Source organism: Mirounga leonina, unplaced genomic scaffold (genome assembly GCF_011800145.1).
Source record: "Mirounga leonina isolate KUSES-001 unplaced genomic scaffold, KU_Mleo_1.0 Mir_125, whole genome shotgun sequence".
Taxonomy (NCBI): Eukaryota; Metazoa; Chordata; class Mammalia; order Carnivora; family Phocidae; genus Mirounga; species Mirounga leonina.
The window spans coordinates 14,695,104-14,711,634 of NW_023270305.1; the positions used below are offsets into that span (position 1 = coordinate 14,695,104).

Sequence of the window (16,531 nt, forward strand, 5' to 3'; positions counted from 1 at the left end):
AGTCCCTCTGAGAGGAGATGTCGCAGTCCCTCTGAGAAGAGCCATCAAAGTCCTTCTCAGAGGAGCTATCACAGTCTCTCCAAAAGGAGCTATCAGAGTCCCTATGAGAAGAGATGTCGCAGTCCCTCAGAGAGGAGATGTCGCAGTCCCTCTGAGAGGAGCCATCGCAGTCTCCTTCAGAAAACTCATCACAGTCCCTTAGAGGGGAGAGGACACAGCCCTTTTGAGAGAAGACAGCACAGGCCCTCTGAGAGGAGCGGTCGCAGTTCCTCAGAGAGAACTCATTGTAGTCCCTCTGAAAGAAGTGGACACAGGCACTCTGAGAGGAGCAGACACAGTCATTCTGAGCAGAGGCAACACAGCCATTCTGAAAGGGGCCAACATAGTTGGTCTGACAAAACCCATCTCAGTCCCTCTGAGAGAACTAGTCACAGTCCCGCTAAGGAGAGACTCAAGCACAGCTCCCCTAGGGAGAGACTCAGACATAGTCTGTCTAAAGATTGCAAGGGTTACTCAAACACATCTCCTAGGGACCACACACAAAATATTCCAAAGCAGGGCAAGTTTAGAGGCCTGAAGCTAACAGATGAGAAGAGATTCGCGCCCATTATTCATTGACTGGCTCAAGTCTTCACCGAGCTGCCCCTTTCCTGGCTTCTTTCCTTCTCAGCCACTGCCTCCAATACCTGCATCCTCAGCAATCAAAGAGCCTTTACGCCTCTCTACCTGGGGGCGGGGGGAGGGAGGGCGGGAATGGGTCTGAAATTTCTCTAAGATAAATAAAGGGGCAATAATTGATCTCCACCTAGAAAGACCACTCGTCGTGCTGGGTGGGGAATGGAGGGTGGAGGGATATTTGGTGTCGCGCAAACGGATGGAACGCGAGCAAGGGGTTCTGAGGGCATGATAAGGCTCCAAACCCCACCTACAGCCTCCCGGGGCGGGGGTCTCAGAGGAGGGAGGCGTGTCACGTGACTCACTCCGGCCGCAGCCCCCTCGGAAGCTGCCAGGCGGAAGTAGACGTTCAGACCTGGGACCCGCGGCGCCGACTCCACATCCGGGAGAAGAGGGGAGAGCGGAAGTGGCGTTGGTCTGGCCGGAGCCCTTGGGTGGATTTGTTAGGCGTGGAGAGGGAGTGATGTCTTCCAGACTCGGTGCAGTACCCGCCGTGAGTTTCTCGGTTTGACCGTTACGCTTTAGGGGTAGCGCTGTGGAGCCCGCAACACGCGGTCCCTCGCTTTTGTCCCATGCTCAGAGTTGGTTTTATCAGAGCCCATCGTAGGCCCCACCCTTCTAGGTCAGAGCTACCTGTCTCCCTTTCCCCCCCCACTTACCGCTGACGGTTCCGCACTTCCTTGGATTCAGTTTCTCGCCATATTGCCATTAGTTTCTATTCCTTTTATGTCCCCAGTACCTCCCATATCCGTTGTCCTCTCTTTTCGCCTCCCTTTAGAACCTTTATCTGGGACAGAGCTTTGGGAATGGTGGAGATGAAGACTGGTGTTGTCAGCTGCCTTAACTCTGTAGGAAGACAGGACGACACACTTTTCTTAAAAAGTCTTGCCTTTTTCCGTTTGAGGTAGTTGCCTGGGGAGAGCATCATTTCTTCTGGGCACAAGGGGATTCGTCTTTTTGTGGTCAGGGTTCAGAGGTCCCTAGCATTCACTCATGTGCTTGCGATTTGCTAGACTCCGGAACCCACATCCTTTAAGCAGCAGAGGAGCACGAAGATCGTGGGAGCTAAGAAGTAAGTGAGGTTTTCTGGGATCCATTTATAATTGTGTCGCCAGCGCTGTCCGGTAGAACTTCCTGTGATGATGAGAAAATGTTCTGTATCCGCACTGTCCAGGACCATAGCCACGTATGGCTTTTGACCGCTTGAAATGTGGCCAGTGTGATTGAGGAACTGAATTTTTAACTGTATTTAATCTTAAATTTAAATAGCCACCTGTAGCTAGTGCCTACGTGATTGGACAGTGCAGGTCTAAACCTAATACAGGGGAGAAGAACCTAGCTTGCAAAGCAAAGTACGAATTATATTAAAAATGGAACGTATGACTTAGTGTAGCCCCGCATGTCCTCAGACATCAAATATATACTCATGAATACATTGATGAACATGGGAAGGACTGGTAAAAATGGCTGTAAGAAATCCTTTTATTTTCAGACTATTTGGCTTTAAGACTGGTTGTTTATTTCGTACACTGAATGTGCTAACCTTTTCCATATTAGAGATTCTTATTAACTAGATATTCATTGGAAGGAATTAATTAATTCAGATAACATTTGCTGAATATCTATTATGTGCAATATTAACACATATATCTGTTAGATATACAGACAAGAAAAACACAGAATAGTCTAAAAGGGGAGATAGGCAAGTACATCAACATGATTAGGTGTAAGTAAATATTTTTAAACAGGAATTTAATATAGGACTTGGGGGTCAGGGGGTGATAGTTCAGAAGGGAAGAGTTGCCAGAGCAAGTACTCCTACTAAACAGACTTGAGAGTCAAGGAATAATGCAGTTAGCCAGAGGAAAAGGTATTTTTTATAGAGAACAGAATGTGAACAGGTAAAAGCATTTAATGGAATAGCAAGTGGCTAATTGTTAAAAAAATATAAAGATTAACAGGTCCTCATCTATTAATCTGAATCAGAATCATTGGAGTTAGGGCATAGGAATCCTTTTTAACTGACTTTGTAAGAGATTGTGAAGTTTGAGAACCATTGGTGAGAAGTGAGACTAGAAGAGACTAGAGGATGAAACCCTGGAGAACATCAGCATTTAAGGACTGGGTAGAATGAACAGAGGCTGCAAAGGAAACTGGGATGAACTGAAATAATTTTCTAATGAAGTCTAAGTAGTTGCACCTAGAGAATGAACTAGGGTCTCTGAAAGATTCTTGGTAGATCAGAAAGGAGCTGAAAATTGGTCCAACTTTTCACTCTTGTGGTTAGAAGCTGAGGCCAAAAGGTGCCACAGACAACAAATTATAAAGTTACTAGAATTATGATCATATTGTTCAAACCAAAGTCTTTTTCTTGCCATATTTATGGAAAGGGAAGTTTGAGATTAATCTGGGTTTTTACAAGCAATCAAGTACCCTCATTTGACAAGTATTGTTTTTGTTGAGTCCTTTAAAAATGAAAGAGACCTATAGGGAGGGATTCCCTAACTACATTGATTTAATTTCCAAGATGTTAATCATACTGATTATATGAACTATTGATATTTATTTATTTATTTATTACTGTGCTTGTACTTATTCATGAGAGGGGATATGGGTATATCTGAGTCCTACACTGACAGTAAAGACATTCCTATGAGGGTAGTTTACCAAGAGGAGTCACATGGGACTTGACTCTTAATGGCTTCTTGATACTATTAAGTCTTGCTAGTAGGCATTGTTCCCATTGTTTTGGATGGTGGGTTTTGGCCCTAGAGGCCTGCCAATTCCTATTAAAATTTTTTAAATACTTTTATTGAGGTATAATTGAAGTACAATAGACTGCATATTTATAGTATACATATTTAAAGTATACAGTATGATCAACTTTGATGTATGTAAATAACCATAACAGTGTCACCACAATCAAGATAACATTTCCATCCCTCTGAAAACATTTTTTGGGTTTCTTTGTGATCCATTCCTTCCTCTACTCCTGTTCCCAGACACCACTGACCTTTTTTCTTTCTAGGATTTTATATAAATGAAATCATGTAGTGTGTTCTCTTTTTGCATGATTTTTTTCCACTCAAAATAATGATTTTGGATGAAAATTCATTTTTATTGCTGAACAAAATTTCATTATCGATAACATTATGATTTGTTTAGCCATCTACCTTGAAGGATATTTGGGTTATTTTCATTTTGAGGGTATTAAAATAAAGCTGTTATGAACATCCACGTACAAGTCTCTGTGTAGAAAAATGTTTTGTTTTTTCTCTCGATAAATACCTAAGATGGTATTTATTTACTAAGATTTACCATCTTAGGTTGATTGGATCTTATGTCAGGAGTATGTTTACCTTTTTAAGAAATTGCCTGTTTCCCAAATTGCTGGTATTATTTTATATTCTTACCAGCAATGTATGGGAATAAGTCTTTAATTTTAGTCAATTTTATGGGTATATAGTTGTGTTTCATTGTGATTTTAATTTGCATTTCCCTGACGAATAATGATGTAGAACTTCTGTTCATGTGCTTATTGGCCATTCATATATCATCTTCTGGGAAGTGCCTGTTCATATCTTTTGCCCATTTAAAAAAATTGAGTTGTTTGTCTTACTATGGAATTGTAGTATTTTTAAAAACTATATTCTGAATACAGTTCCTTTGTCTGATAGATGTGTCTTGAATATTTTCTTCCAATCTCTGATTTGCATTTCGTTTTCTTGATGGTGTGTTTGAAGACCAACAGTTTTGTTTATTTTTATTTTTATTTTTTAAAGATTTATTTATGTAGTTTAGAGAGAGGGGAAGGGCAGAGGGAGTGAAAGAATCCAGAAGCAGACTCCCTCCTGAACGTGGCACAGCCCAACTTGGGGCTTGATCCCAGGACCCTGAGATCATGACCTGAGCTGAAGCCACTTAACTGACTGAGCCACCTGGGTGCCTTGAAGACCAACAGTTTTATATTCATCATTAAAAATGATTAAAATGTTATTTTTTCCTTTTATGTTTCTTATTTTTGTATTCTATTTGAGAAAACTTTGCTATCCCTAACTGCAAAGATTTTCTCCTTTGTTTTTTTCTAGAAGTTTTCTAGGTTTTACATTTAGGTCTATTGACTTGGTTAGAGTTGATTTTTTGTGGATGGTGTGTTATAAGAGTCAATGTTAATTTCTTTTCATTTTGTATATCCTGTTTAAGACTTCCCTATTCAATTGCCTTGGCACCTTGGTCAGAAATTATTTCAACATCTATATGTGTGGGTCTGTTTCTGGACTCCTTATTCTGTTCTATATATCTGTCTTTTTGCCAATACTAAACTGTCTTGATACTGTGGGATTAGAGTAAATCTTGAAATCAGATAGGGTAAGTCATCTTAACTCTTTTGTTCATTTTCAAAATTTGTTTAGTTATTCTAGGTTCTTTGTCTTTTTATATAAATTCTAGAATTAGTTTGTCAATTTCTATAAAAATAAGCATGCTAGAGTATTGATCAGTATTGTATTGAATCAGTAGATCAATTTGGGGAGAATTGCCATTTTAACAATACCGAGTTTTCTGACTTATTATTTTTTTTAAAGATCTTGTTCATTTATTTATTTATTTGAGAGAGAGAGAATGAGAGACAGCATGAGAGGGAGGAGGGTCAGAGGGAGAAGCGGACTCCCCGCCGAGCAGGGAGCCCGATGTGGGACTTGATCCTGGGACTCCAGGATCATGACCTGAGCCAAAGGCAGTCGCTTAACCAACTGAGCCACCCAGGCGCCCGAGTTTTCTGACTTATGAGCATGCTATATTTTTCCATTTATTTAGATCCCTAACTTCTCTGTAAGTTTTCATTATAAAAATCTTGATTATCTTTTGTTAGATTTGTTTTTAGGTGTTTTTTTATATTATTGTAAATGATATTATTTTTATAAGTTCATTTCTAGTTGCTTGTTGCTATTATCTCAGTCTAGCCACAGGGTTGTCAATTTTGTTGGTCTTTTCAAAGAACCAGATTTTCTCTGTTGTCTCTTCTAATTCATGAATTTCTCCCCTTCATTATATTTTTCCTTCTATTTATTTTGGGTTTACTTTCCCCTTTTTAAGTTATCTTAAGATGAAATCTTGTCATTGATTATAGATCTAATTTTCTAATAGGAGTATTTAGAGCTGTGAGTTTCCTTCTAGGTACTGCTTTGGTTGCAATCCACAAATTTTGATGTGTGAATTTTTGTTGTTATTCACTTGAGAATATTTTTGAATTTCTCTGGTGATTTCTTTTTGACCCATGAATTGTTTACAAGTAGATTGCTTAATTTCCAGATTTATTTTTTATTTTAGATCTACTGTTCTTGACTTCTAATATAATTCTGATGTAGTCAGAGAATACATACATGATTTTCATCTTTTTTTTTTAAGATTTTATTTATTTATTTGACAGAGAGAGACACAGAGAGAGAGGGAACACAAGCAGGGGGAGTGGGAGAGGGAGAAGCAGGCTTCCTGTGGAGCAGAGAGCCCGATGCGGGGCTCAACCCCAGGACCCTGGGATCATGACCTGAGCCGAAGGCAGACTTTTAACGACTGAGCCACCCTGATTTTCATCTTTTTAAGTTTAAAGTTTATGGCCCAGCATATACTCTGTCTTGTTGAATGCACAATGTCTACTTGAAAAGACTGTATCCTGTAGTTGTTGGAGGTAGTGTTCTATAAAGTGAATTCTAGAGTAATTTAGCTAATAGTGTTGTTCACATCTTTTGGGTCTTTACTGAATTTTTGTCTAGTTCTACCAATTCCTGAAAGGAGGAGGTCTTAAAATTTTCTACTAAGACTGTAGAATTGTTTGGTTTTTTGCTTTAATTCTCTCAGTTTTGCTTTTTGTACTTTGAGCCTCTATTACTAGACACATGCAACGAGTAATTACGTCTTTGTGATGATTTGTTACTTTTATCATTATGGAGTGTCCCTTTATATCTCTGGTGATACTCTTGTCTTTTTTTTTTTTTTTAAAGATTTATTTATTTGACAGAGATAGCGAGAGAAGGAACACAAGCAGGGGGAGTGGGAGAGGGAGAAGCAGGCTTCCTGCAGCGCAGGGAGCCCAATGTGGGGCTCGATCCCAGGACCCTGGGATCATGACCTGAGCCGAAGGCAGACGCTTAACGGCTGAGCCACCCAGGCGCCCCTCTGGTGATACTCTTATCTTAAAGTCTGTTTTATCTGGTATTAGAATAGCCACTCCAGCCTTCTTGTGTTTGTCGATTGTGTGGTATAATTTTTTCATCCATTTATTTCCAACCTATTATGTCTTTATATTGAAAGTTTGGGGGCACCTGGCTGGCTCAGTCAGAAGAGCATTTGACTCTTGGAGTCTGAGTTCAAGCCCCATATTGGGTATAGAGATTACTTAAATAAATAACAATTAAAAAAAAAAAAGAAAAGAAAGTGTGCCTCTTGTAGGCACAATATGCAATTAGTAGACCCTTGAACAACACAAGGGTTAGGGATGCTGACCCCCAACACAGTTGAAAATCCTCATACAACTTTTTTTTTTTTTTAAAGATTTTATTTATTTATTTGAGACAGAGAGAATGAGAGACAGAGAGCATGAGAGGGAGGAGGGTCAGAGGGAGAAGCAGACTCCCTGCCGAGCAGGGAGCCCGATGCGGGACTCGATCCTGTGACTCCAGGATCATGACCTGAGCCGAAGGCAGTCGCTTAACCAACTGAGCCACCCAGGCGCCCCCTCATACAACTTTTGACTTCCCCAGAACTTAACTACTAATAGCCTACTATTGGCTGGAAGCCTTACTGATAACATAAACAATCAATTAACACATATTTTTTATGTTATATATTATATACTACGGTGTTCTTACAATAAAATAAGCTAGAGGGAAGAAAATATTAAAATTACCAGGAAAAAACATTTACAATACTGTATTGTATTTATTGAAAAAAATCCATGTATAAATGGACACATATAGTTCAGACCCATGTTGTTCAAGGGTCAACTGTATTAGAGTATTGCTTTTTTATTCACTCTTGAACAGTCTTGGGCTTTTTAACTGGAGTGTTGAGATCATAAACATATAAATTAATTATTGATATGGTTGGATTTAGGTCTGCCATTTTATTTTGTGTTCTCGTACCCAGTGTTATATTTTATTTTAAATTATTTGAATATTTGGTGTCCAATTTTAGTTTATTGATTTTTGAATCTCTCTTTTTCTTTTTCTTTTTTTTCCTCTTTCTTTCTCTTGTGTGTAGTGGTTGCTTTAGGAAGTACAATATACATACCTATTGTTTCATAGGCTACTTAGAGTTAAAATACTACCACTTTGCTTAAATGTAGATGCCTCACAACCATGTAGATTCCTTAACCCCCTGCCTGCTGACCATTAAGTTATAGCTGTCATATGTGTCACATCTACATATATTGAAAACCTTACCAGATAATGTTAAAATTTTGTTTTAAAGAGGGTTTTGTTGTTGTTGTCATTGTCATTGTTAATATATTTACCCAGCTATTTACCATTTCTTTTGCTTTTTCTTCATTCCTAAAAATCCCAATTTCTCTCTGGTATCATTTTCCTTCATCATATCTGGAATAATTTCCATTAGCATTTCTCATAGAGCAGATCTGCTGACAACAAATTTTCTTGTTTTTTTTTTTAATTTATTTATCTGAAGAAGTATGTCTCAGGGATATTTTCACTGAGTATAGAATTTTAGATTGACAAATCTTTTGTCTCAGGATTTTAAAGATGTTACACTGTCTTCTGTTCTCCTTGGTTTCTGTTGAGAATTCTGTGATCATTCAAACCATTGTTTTCTATATGTAACATGTCATTTTTTTCTAGCTGCTTTCTGGATTTTTCTCTTTTAATATTCGGTTTTGAACATTTTCATTAGGATGTGTCTAGGTGTGTTTTTCTTTGAGTTTATCCTATTGCATGTTTGTTGAGCTCCTGGAATCTGTAAATTTATGTCTCATTGAATTTGGGTGATTTTCCACCATTATTTTTTTCAAATGTATTTTTGTGCCACAGTCTCTTTTTCCTTTCCTACTGAGCCCATTCTGTTATTATTTTAAATACTGTATTTTTCAGTTCTAAAATTTCAATTAATTCTTTTTTTCTGCTGAGAACTCCTACCTTTTCCTTCACTTCAAGTGTGTTTTCCTTTATTTCATGGAGCATATTTATAATAGCTGCTTTTTTTTTTTTTTAAGATTTTATTTATTTGTCAGAGAGAGCACAAGCAGGGGGAGAGGCAGGCAGAGGGAGAAGCAGGCTCCCTGCTGAGCAAGGAGCCCGATGCAGGACTCAATTCTAGGACCCGGGATCGTGACCTGAGCCAAAGGCAGACACTTAACCCACTGAGCCACCTAGGCGCCCCTATAATAGCTGCTTTAAATCTTTGATAGTTCTAACATCTGGATCATTTTGGGGTTGACATTTGTTCATTATCTGTTCCTTTTGGAGTTAAGCACATTTTCCTGGTTCTTTGTGTGTTGCATAATTTTGGGATTTATTCCCAAGATTGTGAATGTTATTTGTATAGACGTTGGGTCTTTTTAGAATCTTCTGGGAGATCATTGCTGTTTTTATTTTAGCAAGTAACCTGCTTACTGTTCAGACCATAAGTTCTGTCTTGCCTTCTGAGGGCATTGGTTCAATCTTAGTTCCATTCTTTGAGTCTTTGCTATGTTGGTTTAGGTCTGTCTTGAATAGCTCAGGGGTTTGTCTAAGACTTTTCCAGGTGTTTCAAGTCTTGTTTCATTTCTTCAAGCTTTTGATACATTGGTTTGGGTCTGTCTTTTACTAGCAGCTCAGGGGTTAGCCTGAGACTTGTGCAGTTTGTTCAAATCTTATTTCATTTTTCGAAGCCTTTGCTAAGCTGGTTTGGGTATGTTTTACACATATGTAGTTCAGATTAAGCTGTGATTTGTGTGGATTCATACACAGAATTATGGGATCGTCTTCTTTGACTGTCTCTTATTCACAGTTCCCTCACACATTTTAGTCTACAGAGGCCCTTTTCCTGGTTTCTCTGGCCAATAAGATAGAGTTTCTATTGGAATTTAGGCTGCCCATGCTACTCTGCAAATGGGGCCCCCTTATTGCATTGCCACATGTGTGGGAAAACAAAATGGGGAAACACACCCCCTGTGAGTCACTTCTCCCAGTTTTGACTCCTCTCCACAATCCACCTGCTTTGTTTACTTTTCAGAGTCCAGGATTTTTAGTTGTAATCAATGGGAGGAATGGGCTGTAGTGGCCTAATGTACCATGGCAGAATCAGGACTTTGCTGTATTAAATTTGTAATTTTGGATCTCATGTGCAGAGAATGGAAAAATCATTCTTCCCTGTTCATAGCATACCGACATCATCAGTCCCTGTTGTTTTTTGTTTTCCCTGTTTCCATTTCCATTCCCTTACAGAGACAACCATGTTAGCAAGTTTGATATTTGTCCTAAAATATTTATGAATCCTTGTAAAATAGCTAGTGTTGTTTACATGTATATTTGTTTTTAATTTACCAAATTGACGTTAAGTCTTACTCTGTTTCTTCTTTTTTCTTTTAAAGATTTATTTATTTATTTCTGGGGAGAGAGAGAGTGTGTGTGTGAGTGTGCATGTGCACTTGGAGGAGGGGCAGAGGGAAAGGGAGAGAGAATCTCAAGCAGACTCAGAGCCTGATGCAGGGCTCGATCTCATAGCCCTGAGATCATGACCTGAGCCACTGAAACCAAGAGTTGGATGCTTAACTGACTGGGCCACTCAGGCACCCCTGTTTCTTTTTTCATTCAGTAGTATGCTTTTTGGTTATGTTCATGTCTCTATATGTAGAAATGGTTTATTGCTTCCAACAACTACATAGTATTCCATAGTAGGCATGTATCATATTTTACTTATATATTTTCTTAAGAATGGTCACCTGTGGGGGCACCTGGGTGGCTCAGTCCTTAAGCATCTGCCTTCGGCTCAGGTCATGATCCCAGGGTCCCTGCTCAGCAGGAAGCCTGCTTCTCCCTTTCCTGCTCCCCCCGCTTGTGTTCTCTCTCCCTCTGTCAAATAAATAAATAAAATCTTTTTTTTTTTTTTTTTTTTTAAAGATTTTTATTTATTTATTTGAGAGAGAGAGAATGAGAGAGAGCACATGAGAGGCGGGAAGGTCAGAGGGAGAAGCAGACTCCCTGCCGAGCAGGGAGCCCGATGCGGGACTCGATCCCGGGACTCCAGGATCATGACCTGAGCCGAAGGCAGTCGCTTAACCGACTGAGCCACCCAGGCGCCCCATAAATAAAATCTTAAAAAAAAAAAAAAAAGAATGGTCACCTGTGTTACTTCCATCTCCTTACCACAACCTTTCTGTTATTCTTATCAGCTCTGCCACTAAATGTTATCTAGAATCTGCTAACTACAAAACCTTTCGTTCAAGTCCTTATCATCTCTTTTCCATACTGTTAACAATAAGCTGCTAACCCTTCTCCCTTTATTCACTTTTCCTCCATGGGTCATCTTCCATATAGCATCCAGAGTGACCTTTCTAAGCCATAAACCTAACGCAGGCCTCACACAGATCTTTAGCTGGAAAAGGGATGTCTTGAGGTCCTTGGACCACACTTTGAGAACTGCTGCTCCTCTGTGCATTCTGAATGACCTAGAAGATACTTTGTAGTTACTGGGTAATGTTTGTTAACTACATACTGACTGGTCTTAGATTTGGGAATTTGGATCTAGCTGTATACCAGACTTCCCTGGCCAGCTTACCTCAGACAAGGTAGCAGCACCCTTCCTTTAACTATGGGAGCTAAGAATCATGTTGCCTAAATAAGACAGGACAGCCCTGACACCATGTTTAGGGAGGCAGCTAAGGGAGAGGGAAGATGGATCAGACTAGGGCTCTACAAACTGTTCTTTTCCTTCTTTGTTCTCAGGGATACTATTTAGTTACTGTCCCTCTGTCAGAGAAGTAGGGAGGCCTGGACATACCTGGTTACTGATCCAGGGGATCTTCTAAAGGATCATAGAACACCCTATTACTTTGACTACTTTCTTTTCTTTGATCAATCTAGGAAAGAATGCCTGCTTGGGCTGCAGAGTGATCATTCATGTGGACTGCTTTCTCTTATTACAATGAAGTATAATAATAATTTTATATGTTGTATTTGATCAACCATTGTAATTGTTAGATTACAATCTCAATTCTGTTTTTATTATCAGGCTTCTTAGTTTTTGCATAGGTAACTAACTTGTCTTCTTATGATATAAAATAATTAACAGGAACATTACTTCAGATCCTCCTTTGTGGTATATATATTTGTGTGATATTAATAGCAGGACCCAGTGCTCCATAAAGGATAATAGTTTCCAGTACACTATCCCTCATGATGACTCCTTAAGTGGCTCATCGTCTGCCTCTTCATGTGAGCCAGTGAGTGATTTTACACCGTCCTTCCGAAAATCGACCTACTGGATGAAGATGAGAAGGGTCAAGCCAGCTGCTGCTTCCCGTGTAGAAGGTACCACTATCTCTGTCTTATTTCAAAGGCAGAGCACTCTCTAGGTAGCTGTTGTAAATGGCTCTTAAAGTATTAAGGATCACATATGTGTATCTCACATTTGTGTTAGGCCGCCACATACTATTCAACTTTGTGAACTGCCCTTCTTTTTAGAGTGAAATTCTGCTGATCTTCACTCCTCTAGATTCGGCTGTTTTCAGCCTTTCCTCTTCACAAGATTTGAACTTCTTTCGCATTGTTGCAGTTTGGTCCTCTGTTGAAGTTTAGGGGCTGGTGTAAGGGTGATTCTGGGTGTAATAGTCTTGGTGGGCATAGTCTCAAGGGTCCTTAGTAGCCCTTTATCTGGAACAATTCTTCTACTTCAGTGTTAGCCTTGAATCAAGATCAAAGAAGCACATTGCCTGAAGGCTCGCATTACTCATAGGGAACAATTGCTCACTTGGGTGGAGAACAGTAAAAAGGGAAAAGTGGAGGTTGAGTGAGTTAGTGAAGTTTACCAACTTGCCTAAAAATGTCCAAACACTTCTGTGAGGCTTGTGCTCACTGATGATCTTGTGAATGATGGTTTGAAGGCAGGCCGAGATGTTCACTTGTAAGCCATGCTGAGGGTTTTGTTTGTTTCTTTTTGTACGGTATTTCAGGGTCAGGTGGCGTATCAACCAAAGGCAAAAGGAAACCCAGGCAGGAAGAAGATGAAGACTATCGAGAATTTCCTCAGAAGAAGCATAAGCTTTATGGTAAGGGAGTAACTTTGCTCATTCTCCTTCCTTGGGTGCCTGGGCTTTATTCTTTAGAAGTACAAGAGAGATCTTAGGTTTTGGCCCTTGAAACACTGTTGAGCCCTTTCATTTTTTGGCTCGAATGGCTTCCATCTTGCCTGACTTTACCTGTTTTTTCTGTTACAACCTAAGGGAGTCAGTTGGTTGAGGGAGTCGGGCACAGGGTGTTGAGAAGAGGAAGGAAGAGATTTTGGTAGTAGAGAGGGGGGAGCAAAGTTGACATGTTGGGCTTCAAGTTTCTGTCTTGTGTCAGGGAGGAAGCAACGGACTAGAACTCAACCTAATCCCAAATCCCAGGCTCGTCGTATTCGGAAGGAACCACCAGCTTATGCAGCAGGTATGTTTTCTGTTGGAAGCTTTGGGGTATCTAGTTCTCACACCCTGTTTTTGTTGTTGGTTGTGGTGGTTAAGGAATGATGTAGCAAAGAGTTTCTTTAAGGAGGCAGTTATTAGGGGCATGGGTTTGGAGGCTAGTCAGGCCCTTGTTGAAGTTTTGGCTCTTAATTGGTGTTCTGGCCTGCCGCCATCTAGTAACTTCTGCAAACTTCGGTTTCCTTGTCTCTAAGTAGGGATAATGAGGGCAGTCAGAATTTTCGTGGAGATTAAACGGGATAAAAACATTTCACAAAGTCTCAGGCACACAGGAAACACTCAGCAAACTGGCTGTTTTATATCTCAGTATCTGCTTGTTATATGCTGCTTTGAAAGTGTTGCCCATTGTCACTTATACCTCAGTAAAGCTAGAAAAAAAATGTTGCCCAGTTCTGTAAGCCGCTGGGCTTTTGAGTGGTGCTCAGATGGTTTTTATCATGGGAAATTGAGTAGGTGTTTCAGAAACTCCTCACTGACTGAAAAAAGAATTATTTCTAGAAATTATATGCAGCAAGAGTCTTTTTCCCAGAAAGGGAACAAACCATTTTTATGATACTTTTACTAAGTTTCAGGATTGTGCTTTTTGTTTCTAGAGAATTCTGCAGATTATGAGGTATTCCTTTTTCTCCTTTGTAGGCAGTTTGGAGGAACAGTGGTACTTAGAAATCGTGGATAAAGGCAGTGTCTCCTGTCCTACCTGCCAGGCAGTGGGGAGAAAGACCATAGAGGGCTTAAAGAAACACATGGAGACCTGCAAACAGGTTAGAGATTTTGTGGCCTTTCGTGACAGTTACGATCTTTCCCCATACCTTGGACATCTGTTGCTGTGTCGGGTGTATTGATGACTGTGGAAAAGCAGCAACATTGTGTTATGAGGAAAACAGAGGCTTTTGAGTCTGACAGACTCGGGTTTGAATCTTCACTCAGCCACTTACTGGTTGTGTCATTTAGCTTTTTTATGTGTGGACGTCGGTTTTCTCATTTATAAGAGAGAGAAAATAATTTTGTGCAGCCCCTGAGAGGATAAGAAAGCAATAATACAGGCTAAGTGCCCATCCCATTACTTGGCAAATAGTTGGCACTTAGTAAATGGTAATTCTTACTACTTTAAAAATGAGTTGCTTTTACTTTGTCCTTGAGGACATGACACTGATGTGGGATTTTGAGATTCATTGACTGTTGAGTTTGGGAAATAAAGGAGATACAGTCGAGAGCATCTGAGTAGGACTTTTTAACATTCTGTTTCTTTGTTGAACAGCCTGGCACTGAGCAGTATTTCTTCCTCGTAGGAAATGTTTACGTGTCATCATTGTGGGAAACAGCTTCGTTCACTGGCGGGGATGAAGTATCACGTCATGGCAAATCATAATAGCTTGGTAAGAGTGTCTTCTGTCCCATATGAGCCTGTGTGGTGTTTGCATGTCTTTACATAGATGAGTGTGGATAACCCAGTGGAGGTGGCTAAGGCTCTGGGGCTTTTTAGGGTTGTAAGAACACCCTTTTGATAGAAGGATTATGCACAATGAAACCTTTGTGGTGGGTATTTATGTGTTTAGGTTAGCTCCAAAGGTTCATCTCCTCGAAGATAGAGGCTCTGGACTCTTATTTGCATTGCATTTGTTTCCTTGTCTGTCTAGGAGAAGATGGAGAAAGCCAAGGGTCAGATAACTAAGTTTCATGGGCATCGGCTTAGGTGCTAGTCCAGTCCTTGATTCTCCTGATAGCATTTTTTTCTGTATCTGTCTTTTCCATGAATCATCTGCTTGTTTGCTTCTCTTGCTTTCTAGCCCATTTTGAAGGCTGGAGATGAAATAGATGAGCCAAGTGAGAGAGAACGGCTCCGAACAGTTCTAAAGAGACTGGGAAAGCTCAGGTGCATGCGTGAGGTAAGAGCCCAGGGACAGCGTCTCCTTTAGCCTGGAGTCTTGAGTCAATGTCTTTTGTTACTTTCTTCCATTTCTCCTCCTTCTTTCTTGTAGACCTGGTTCTGTGTCACCTTCCAGCATAAGAGTGGCTCCTGCTTTTCCAGGTGTTTTGAATTCATGAATAGTTCTTTATTTTTCTTTCTCATCTCCACAAACTTATTTTTCTCCCCTTTTTCTTTGTTCAGAGGGGTTCCTTTACCACCCATCTTTAGTGTGATGAAAGGCTCCCAGTAATCTCCCTGTGAGGAGCTTTGGCATTGCTGGGTGTTTGCTACCGGGGCGGAGTTGAGTCACAGACCAGAGAGGAAGGTCTACCACAGAGGAAACATACAGTGCTAGTTTACTGAATGCTGACTAAACTGATTGAATATCACTCTTGATGGTAGACAGGACAGCTGTTTGGGCAGGTACAAGGGACAAGGAAGGGCTGTGCTAATGGGAAGTGTTGGAGAGGGTCTAGTGATGTCAAAGGACCTATTTATATGATGTGGTTGAGTCTTTTGTGGCTGTTGAGAGATCATGTCAAAAGATGTAAGATTATAGTTCAGGCCTCTCTCCTGTGTTCAGAGTTGCTCTAGTAGCTTCACCAGCATCATGGGATATCTGTACCATGTCAGAAAATGTGGCAAAGGGGCTGCAGAGCTGGAGGAGATGACCCTGAAATGTCACCACTGTGGAAAGCCATATAAATCGAAGGCTGGACTTGCGTATCACCTGAGGTCAGAGCATGGGCCTGTGAGTACTGATTACTTTCCAGACCCTGTTTGGGGATCTATTTTGTGGTGACTACTTACCCTTACATCTTCCCATACATCCTTGGTTCCTCATTTGTATCCCTTTTTAATCTTTGAATGCTTTTGTTTTCTCTTGTTTTTCCTTGGTTCTCTTTTTTCTGCCCTTTGAACATAATTAGGTTAGAGAAATCAAAGTTCAGTGTTTAATCTGTGCAGAAGTAAACTCATTATTATATTTTTAAAGCTTAAGGCGTTCCCGTTTAGCTAGAAATTTTGCGGAAATCTCTGTCCAGCTGGTTCTTTTGTACCAATTTTTTGGTCTTGACATTTTTTTCTTGATTTCTAGGCTTGCCCCACCTCATGTTTTTTTTAGAGTTAAGTTTCAAGGTATAATTTACATATGGTAATTAATATTCACCCTTTTTAGTGTACAGTTATAAGAGTTTTGACAAATACATACAGTCGTGTAGTCACCACCACATTCAAGATATAGAACGGTTTGTCCACTGATCTATTTTCTGTCCCTA

At 40.1% G+C, this 16,531-nt stretch overlaps 1 protein-coding gene across 1 annotated transcript in view; it reads left to right on the forward strand.

Moving 5' to 3' along the window:
• ZNF512 (zinc finger protein 512) overlaps positions 1 to 16,531 on the forward strand; it is a 95,969-nt gene that overhangs the window by 63,285 nt on the left and 16,153 nt on the right. Inside the window, 7 exon segments of the mRNA XM_035000530.1 lie at positions 12,010 to 12,194; positions 12,836 to 12,931; positions 13,227 to 13,310; positions 13,982 to 14,106; positions 14,635 to 14,721; positions 15,133 to 15,231; positions 15,838 to 16,005. Coding sequence (XP_034856421.1) covers positions 12,010 to 12,194; positions 12,836 to 12,931; positions 13,227 to 13,310; positions 13,982 to 14,106; positions 14,635 to 14,721; positions 15,133 to 15,231; positions 15,838 to 16,005 — 844 coding nt within the window.